This window comes from Festucalex cinctus, chromosome 20 (genome assembly GCF_051991245.1).
Source record: "Festucalex cinctus isolate MCC-2025b chromosome 20, RoL_Fcin_1.0, whole genome shotgun sequence".
NCBI lineage: Eukaryota > Metazoa > Chordata > Actinopteri > Syngnathiformes > Syngnathidae > Festucalex > Festucalex cinctus.
The window spans coordinates 14874736-14883588 of NC_135430.1; the positions used below are offsets into that span (position 1 = coordinate 14874736).

The 8853-nt window shown below is 39.0% G+C and overlaps 1 protein-coding gene and 2 long non-coding RNA genes across 5 annotated transcripts in view; 2 read left to right on the forward strand and 1 right to left on the reverse strand.

Annotated features, from left to right (window-relative positions):
- Nucleotides 1–8832, forward strand: part of stau2 (staufen double-stranded RNA binding protein 2) — a 79892-nt gene extending 71060 nt beyond the window's left edge. For 2 of the 3 annotated variants that reach the window (XM_077508480.1, XM_077508481.1), the window contains exons 14-15: nucleotides 7188–7253; nucleotides 8653–8832. In XM_077508480.1, coding sequence (XP_077364606.1) covers nucleotides 7188–7253; nucleotides 8653–8688 — 102 coding nt within the window. In that variant the 3' untranslated portion in view covers nucleotides 8689–8832. Of the gene's footprint in view, nucleotides 1–7187; nucleotides 7260–8652 lie in introns of those variants that run through there. The other variant, XR_013280809.1, reaches the window with a different exon arrangement.
- On the forward strand, nucleotides 1111–7181 carry LOC144009027 (uncharacterized). Its single transcript, XR_013280812.1, has 3 exons — nucleotides 1111–2325; nucleotides 2527–5570; nucleotides 6841–7181. It is a non-coding gene; the product is annotated as an uncharacterized LOC144009027 (long non-coding RNA).
- Nucleotides 4026–5728, reverse strand: LOC144009025 (uncharacterized). The gene is made up of 3 exons (XR_013280810.1): nucleotides 5240–5728; nucleotides 4295–4538; nucleotides 4026–4194 (listed from the first exon to the last, which is right to left on the reverse strand). It is a non-coding gene; the product is annotated as an uncharacterized LOC144009025 (long non-coding RNA).
- Nucleotides 8833–8853: the final 21 nt, after the last annotated feature.

Consider the following 8853-nt stretch of genomic DNA (forward strand, 5'->3'; position numbering starts at 1 on the left):
AACCTGATTGAATAAATACAACAAACGAGAAGTGAGTTTTGATTCTAATTACTTAATAGGTAATTGTTAACATCTATTAGGAGCTTCGTGTTCATTGTTGCTATCCAAACAACAAAAAAATCAGCGAAGCTGTTCTGATGTTGAATTAAGTTGATTAGATGTTCATAAAAAAAAATAAAAAAAAAAAGTACAATTTCTCAAACCTGTCTTGCTATGTTGTTGCAAGCATCGCAGATTTTCTTTTGTCAGTTTGATGGATAAAATCCAGATTTTGACCTTTGCTTCCTTCAGTCATAAATTGGGATTCCTGCTTTAGGTTTCTCATAATCTGAAGTCAAGCTCATTTTTTTTTGGAGGATATTGCTGTTATCCTCCCTACTTGCATTGCATTCTTGGATATCTCATTGCGTGTACATATTTTGATATAGATGTGCGGACGTTTGCTTCATGTTGCAATGCATGTTGAAAAATCCATTTTTCAGGACTATAAGATTATATCTTTAGTGGTGTCGGGCAATTACGTTTTTTAATTAATTGCGATTACTCACTCACATGACTACAATAGTTAACGCGCGATTAATCGCAATTTTTTTTATCTGTTCTAAATATACGATAAAATGTTCTTACTCTTGCAGAAATATGGCTGCATCTTTTAGTCATTGATACAGTAATTGCATAATGATTCATGAATTTGAGTTCAATTTAACTCATTCAAACCCAAAAGTGTATAAATATGTTTTTTAATACGTTGTCTTGTACTCCCATAGTTTTTTTTTTTTTCTTTCTTTTTTAAAGAAGGTTTCGATACATCTATTGTGAACAGGTCATTTAAAGCAATGGTAGTTATTACAAATAACAGCCAGCAGGTGGCTGCAGAGAATAAGAGATCAGCCAGGGCCATGTTGCAACAAGCTCTTTTTGCCAGTATTTTCAACATGTTTTGTGAATAATGATGAAACTTTGCTATAATCTAATGCTAATTGCTGCAAAACGGAAACAGATACAAATGTAAAAATTAGAACAGCTTGTTGCAATATGGCCCTGGTTGATCTCATACTCTACTGCCACCTGTTGGCCGTTTATGTAATAACTACCATTGCTTCAACCGTTATCTTCAGTTCAGAGGCTGCATCAAAGCCTTCTGTATGCTTTAGCATAAAAAAACCTAACAAACGTCTTAACAATACGTCTTTGGGACACTGGTAATGTTTAAAATAGAACGTATTTATACGTCTTTGGGAGCAAATTAACTTAAAATGAACACTAACTTTGAAACCTTAACTAATGTGGGTGGTCTGTAATGTTTGTCTCATCCATTTGTCACTGGTCCCCTCATCTGTTGAGCAGAGCCACCAATTTCTTATCTCTACTCTGATCTAAGTGACGACTATAAATGATCCAAGCTGTGTCGTTACTACTGCTAAAATAGCCGCCTGCTGCTTTCAATCCGCTCTCAGCAACAGAAAATATGACAACAAGAGTGTTGAAAGGACCTTGAAACGGGTTCTGTTAACATCCATTTCATCCCTTCACCCGACTGACGTGCACGCGATGCAAGTACAAGGAGGACAGATGTTAAATGTGCTCCACCGTGCCCAGATCCCGCAGTGTCGGCTCAGCTGGGAGATATATTCCCCAACGGCAACCGCCTCAGCCCACACTCGGCGTTGGGAACCGGGAACATGCGAGCTCATCTGGACCTGTTCATTGGAGGATGTGTGTCATGACAGAACCTGGACAACATCACATGGGCCCGTTTATCTTGGCACGCTTAAAGAGCCTGTTTCTCGAAGTGGCCCTCAAGTGCTTTCAATTTGCGGTTCAGCTCAGTGGCTGGCCCATAAGGCGCGTTGTCAGTCCCAGAGTGGAGGAATTCGTTGATCCAAATTTTTTTAATTTACATTTAAACACCAGTAGTATGAATTCTTAAAAAGTTGCTTTGTGACTTATTGTGTTGGTTCCCACTAAAGGATTGTTGTAAACAATGAAATAGCTAAACTACAAAAAAAAAACAAAATAAAAGAAAACTGTTAAAAATAAATAAATAAATAACTGAAACTACATCTTACGTTTACAAAACTAACTAATTATAGTTATTCATATTTTAGTAATTAATTTAATACATGAACCTTCGGGGTTGATTTTAAATGTGATTTAAAGCCCCAGTGTGTAGCTCACGACCGCCATCTATCGGTCAAACAAGATAATGCAATGATTTTAAGCACACGAACTACGGCGTCCCAGAGAGACCCTACTTCAACAGCCTACCACCAATTTCACCGGAACAGAACGCAAACAACTTCTGGTATTCCCTCGAGTGATGACGTAAGTGAATTGCATTTGTTAGACATACTGTACAGATCCCTAATAATTGTGATTTAGTCATTTAATTTCAGAATTAATATTTTTGTCGGCATTGTTTGGAAATACTGTACGTCAGCTAATGATAATGGCTATCTATGTTCATATTTGTTAGTGCAACTAAACCATGCAACAGAGAACACACAGTCATGTTATGTTTTATAGACATGTGGACCATCTCAAAGGGGGCGAGAGAGACGACGAGGAAGAGAACGCGGAAGAGAACGCGGTGTCTCGTAACGTACAATTATGTCATCATGGAAAAATAATTCCATTCGAGCATGCATGTGAATGGCTCAAAACATACCTTTGCTTGGAATATGTGGTATTTAGATTACATCGTTTGCTGATATGTTTAGTATATCGTGCAAAAATAATGGTGTTAACTGAACGACACATCTGCAACTCAGACTCGTAATTCCCCCCGTGTCTTGTTGCTACTAACCACTCAGAAAAGTGCTGCTTACAAAAACATTTGAAACCCTTTACTCAGATATCGATTTGTCACCATGTTGAACAATTTTACCTAATAAATATCACTAAGCAACTTAATTAGTTTTGATTGAAGATACAACAGCTTCCTTGTACTTCGATGTGCAGGAATTTACATGGCTTTCACAAATAGTCTTGCTCATATAATAATGTACTTCATTGGCTCAGTGACTTTCAGTTCATTGTTTGGTACCTCATCTGACCTACAATTGTTACCTTCTTGCAGAGACTCGTACAGGAAATGACCATGGAGGAACATGAAGATATCCAAGTCCAGCTGATAGACTGACACCAAGAAATACTTTTTGACACATCAGCACCACCATGATTTCCTGTACCTGGATCCCACATCAGCACCACCATGATTTCCTGTACCTGGATCCCAGACTGCAGCACCTTGGTGGACTTGTAGCAAATAAGTGACACTTTCCCAGATCCTTGAGGACAATACAAAGGTTTTTTACCTGGCATATAATTAGTCCATGTCTGACACTTGTTGTTGTAGTTTGTATAACTTGTATATTGTTGTTGTGTGTTAATTTGTACATTTTGAATAACTAAAAAAATACAATTTCCTTTGGCGTCAACATGCAGTGTTCATTCGACACCTAACCTAACACTATTTTACATGACCAGAAATGTAAAACATCAAAAGCCTGGAGAATTATTATAAATGCTTGCAATGACAAGGAATTCTTCATTGGCCAATGAATGTAAGGTACAGTACATGAAAATGAATGAATAAAATAAAGTAAAATAAAAGTCTACATGAAATGAACATATTAACTAAAAAAAAAAAAAAAAATGCTGTTAGAATATAATGAGCTACATGAATTGCAGTTGTTCCAGAATTTTACCAATACGCTGTGCATTTCAAAATATGGAAAATAGACATACAGGTTTGGGCCAAAAGTAGTGTTACAGAGCAGGTATGTGTTGTACACAGCTAAAATATCTGATTAACTCAATACCATGATGTTTTTTGTTTTTTTTGTGTGTGTGTGTGTGTGCTGACATTGCCCCCCATTAACATTGCAACATTCCTCAAACTCTCCCGAACACAGTATGATCTGTAACACTACTTTTCGCCTACTCTATGATGTTATTGGGGCAAAATTAAGGAAGGCTTGTCCATTGATTGTGTGAACAGACTGCAGTAAAAATGAAGTCACTTCAATGTTTGCTGGTTTTATTAAGTTTGACATGCTCCTTGACTGCACAAGTACATGTTATGGAGTGAGGGCATGTCCCCACCAACGATGATATCATATTCTTCAAAGGCTTGCTGAGGAAAGTGAGGGAGGAGTCACTCCATGGCTTCAGACACCTGGTCAGCAGGTCCTGTGTAAAACAAGTGGTGCTTGTACATGTGACCATTCCGTATTGCTTCACACAAAAAGTTCATGTAGTGTGCAATGCCGTCCATATGTAAATGACATACCAAGACGTCGGCTGACTTCAGTTTGTTGCAGCTCAGATATGGTAGGTGGAGATACTGGTGGTACAACACCGAAGCCTTCTGGCGTCCTCCATTCAAGTGTCCTCATTCGGGGCATTCCAATATGGCTGCTGACTCTCCCCTTGATATTTTTTTTTCTTGCAGGTCGGTGATGTATTTAAACGGTGCATGAATGCTTGTATACATCAGAATATGGTTCTGGAACCCCTCAAGTTTGGCTGTTGATCTAGTGTGACACAAACAAAAACACAATTATAAAATAAAATAGAATAATTGATGATACTACTATATGTCACCAACTTTCCAACAAAGCCCCCAAAATAGAGGTAAGATCTTTAGTTTTTGGGCCCAAAACATTGTATTAGCTAGATAAAAGTAACTTGACTGCATACTGCATAGAATATGCAAAGGCTGCTTGCTTGTCGAATTTCCGTGGAAAACGTGGCAGCCTGTAAATTCTTGTGCACCCAATTACACAATGGACCAGTACACACTTGAGTGAGAGAGTTCAGACTCTAGCAGTGCTTACGGTACAGCCAGCATTTAAGTCCAGAAAGTTATTCCCTGCCGAAAATTAATTTCGAGAACACTATTTTCACCAACCACAACGAAAATAATTTTCAACTCCTCCACTAATACAGTATGCTTTAGATTCTCCATTGAAGTTATGGGCAAATATACCTTCGAAATCACAGTTACATTACATTACACAATAACTTGCGCATTTACTCTAAATATAACGTGCCAGCGGGAATCTTTTTTTTTTCAAAGCAAGTAGCTACATAACGAAATCGTTCGAGTGGTGCGGAGTTGCTAATCAACAGCTACAGTGATCGTAAAACAAAGGTACGAACATCGTATTAATTAGTACGGAGTATACTTTTTCTCTCGCTCTCAAAACGTAAACACAAATGTACTCTTACTTACCGGTCAAGTAGAAAGCAGTCGAAGGCACCGGCACGTCCCAAAACTAGTCTGTTCCTCATTTCTCTCCATCTGGCAAATGCGGCTACAATATAAACTCTTGTTTTGTCGCGCTGAAATAAAATAAATTCCCAAAGTAAGTGTGATGCTTGATAATGCTCTCTTCGGGGACCGGAAACTCTTCTTCTTCGTGGACATGCGGTCGCCATACAAACCGGAAGTGCGTTCCAAAAACGCGTTAAGAAATGGAGCGCTGAAATTTGTCTTTGACGGCACCCGTAGCAGAAAGATGGCGGCGAAACATGGCAGACACTAGCAGGCGAGGCGCGGACATGTAAGATAATTTGCGATTTCTAGACTAACCGTTATATTTTAAAAAAGTACGTTTATGCGATACAACATATCTTTTTACATACTACTAACACAAACAATATTTTTTTTTTTCGAATGATTTATTATTTCACCACTAGATGCCACTGTATAATACTGAGTGTACCTTTAAGTCAACTCATTTCGATGTTAACCGGAATAAGGAGTGACGTTTTGAAAGTGTGGCGCACAGAAGTGACGTCATCTAGCAGCAGCCAATCGAGAAGCACCTTCAAGATGACGTCGCTTCTAGCTGACAATTTTGCGCGTTTTATTTTTTATTTTTTGCCTGCTTTTTCATTTCATTAAGCCCAAACACAACACTAGTTAAAAAAAAAAAAAAGTGTTTGGGTTTTTTTGTTTTTTGTTTTTTTTAAACCATGGTGTTTATTAAATTTTGCATATGAGTAATACACATAAAAAAAAAAAAAACTAATACTAAAACTTTTTTTTTTTTTTAAATAAACTAATTAAAACTAAATGAAAAAAACATCCATCCATTTTCTGAACTGCTTGCTCCTCACAAGGGTCGCTCAAAAATCATCAAAAAAAAAAAAAAAAAAAGCATCTTGTCCATTTTACAATCAGGAAATAGAAATTAGAAGAAAGGAAAATTGCCATTAATTTAATGGGATATGTACTTTTGTCATTAAAATGATCTTCATTGATTATTTTTGTTATTTTTTTATTAATTAATTTTTTTTACCCCTCTGGCCAAGTCACTCTTGGAAAAGAGATTTTTAATCTCAATGAGTTTCTTACCTGGTTAAATAAAGGAATAGATGAATTTTTCCGAAATTATATTTATAAAAAATACTAATAGTATCGGTACTTGATATTGGCATTGGTGACGACAGAAAAATAGTGGTATTGAACATGCCTACTTACAACCTGTACAACTTAATTGAGAAACAAAACTGAAATATTTAGGAGACGTAAAATTAAACGATATTGTGGTTGCAAAAGTGTTCACACCACTAAAAAAAAAGCACTAAAATATATTACTAGTATCAGTACTTGATATTGGTAACGGTGATAACAGAAATATAGTGATAACGAACATCCCTAATTACAGCCGTAAAAATAAACTGTAATAATGGTTGCAAAAGTATGCACCCCATCTGATAACTGGGAATCACATTCAAGCAAATTGTCAGTCAGCACACATCAGTTAAGTTGTTCTAGTAGGCTTTTCCTGACTGTTTTTTTTTTTTTTTTTTTTTCCCCCCCCAAAGAGCTTCCAAGGAATCAGAAAAATCTTTTTCACGTCCTTTAGCCGCTGCCGTTTATTTGGGTGTGACGTTCAGGAATACAGATGTCACTCGCTCGCTCGCTCACATTGACTTGGCAGCGAGAACATCAAGTGGGAACGTTAAGCCAATAACGCAAGACAAACAGTGAAGGACGCAGGAGCCAAAGACAACACGGAGCGAAGGGAAAGTGTCCTGCTGGCATTGTCTTTCCCAGAGTGAAGTGTTATTTGAAAAGCAGCTGAGGGGTGACACTCGACTCTCCGCCCACTCCATCGCGCTCTTCCTCCCTGCGCATTCACTCCGCCATCTGTTCTCCTCTCTCTTCTCAGGCTGCTCTAAGTGCCTTGAAACAGCTGTCGGAGCAGGGACTGGACCCGGTGGACGGCCCCGGCAAGGTACGGAGCATCAACACTCGCGCCGCTCAGAGCTGCGCTAGCCCGGGTGTCGTTCTTCCGTCGGAAACGTTGTCGTTTGCGCTCATGTGGCTCGTCCCGAGTCCACAGGAAGGAACGCAACTTCCCTCGTTCCCAAACGCCTCCGTGATGAGCACGGGAGGAAAGGAAAGAGGATGAGGAAATGTCTGTCCATCATTTCTGGAATATTTTCCGAGTAGGTATGCCCTGGGAGGAAAAAAACAAAACAAAAAAGTTTGGGCAGGGCTCCTATCTAAGAGCAGAAGACAGAAACATAGAGAAAGTGAGGAAAGACAACTTCGTTTACGTCACGGTAAAAAAAATAAAAAATATGTAATTCATTTACTGACCGAGTTCACATTGTTCATTTCTGACCTCGCAAAACTGCAACTTTCAGAAACAAAATCAAGTGGAACCTCTGAGGTCAAAAACAATCAGCAATAAAATGTTCCCATCGTGGAAACAGAAAATACGTTCTCGCACAGAGCAGGGCCACTTACCTGCATGTTTTGTTTCCTTCCTCCAACACACTTGATTCAAATGATCAGCAAGCTCTGCAGAAGCCCGATAACGATTATCATTTTAATCAAGGGGGTTGGAGGAGGAAAACATCTAAAACCAGGTATCCACATCCGGGCCTCAATGGCCACTTTGCTGCATTTTTTTTTTTTTTTTTAGATGTTTCCCTTTTCCAACACACCTGATTAAAATGATCAGCTCAACAGCAAGCGCTGCAAAATCCTGATAATGATCCTGATCATTTGAATCAGGTGTGTCGGAGGAGGGAAACACCAAAAACATGCAATGTGTCATCATCATAAGGTGATCCTGATCATTTGAATCAGGTGTGTCAGAGGAGGGAAACATGTATATTATGCAGGCTAGTCAATGTTGAGGGCTGGATTTGGACACCCCTGTTTTAGCTGTTTCCTTCTTCCAACACACCTGATTCAAATGATCAACTCATCAGCAAGCTCTGCAGATGCCTGATAACGATTATTATTTTTATCAGAGGGTTGGAGGAGGGAAACATTTAACCAGGTGTGTCCAATTCCTGACCTCAATAGACACTTTGCTGCATTTTTAAAATATGTTTACCTTTTCCAACACACCTGATTCAAATGATCAGTTTAACAGCAAGCTCTGCAGAAGCCTGATCCTGATCATTTGAATCAGGTGTGTTGGAGGAGGGAAACACCGAAAACATGCAATGTGAATTTTGAGGTTCCACTGTACCCTTTTTTTTTTTTCTTTTTTTTTCCCTTTCATGTACCAATCCCTGCACCCACTTGTGACACCTTCCTGTTCATTTCTGAAGAACAGGTCAGACGAATTCAGGCATTTGCCAGACTCAAACGCAATTTTGCTTTTGTGTTGACAGAGCACCGAAACCTGCGGGACGGACGACGGACATTAAACAGACTAACTCAGGCACCGCCACTCAGGTCTGCACGGATTCAAAGGCCGTCGTCGTCCAGGAGCTGACGTCCCCTCTTTCTCTCTCTCTCTGTCTCGTCCCCACCTCCTGCCTGAGCCCAAACTGTAACGAAACACACACAAATGCGACCCAACCTTCGACGAT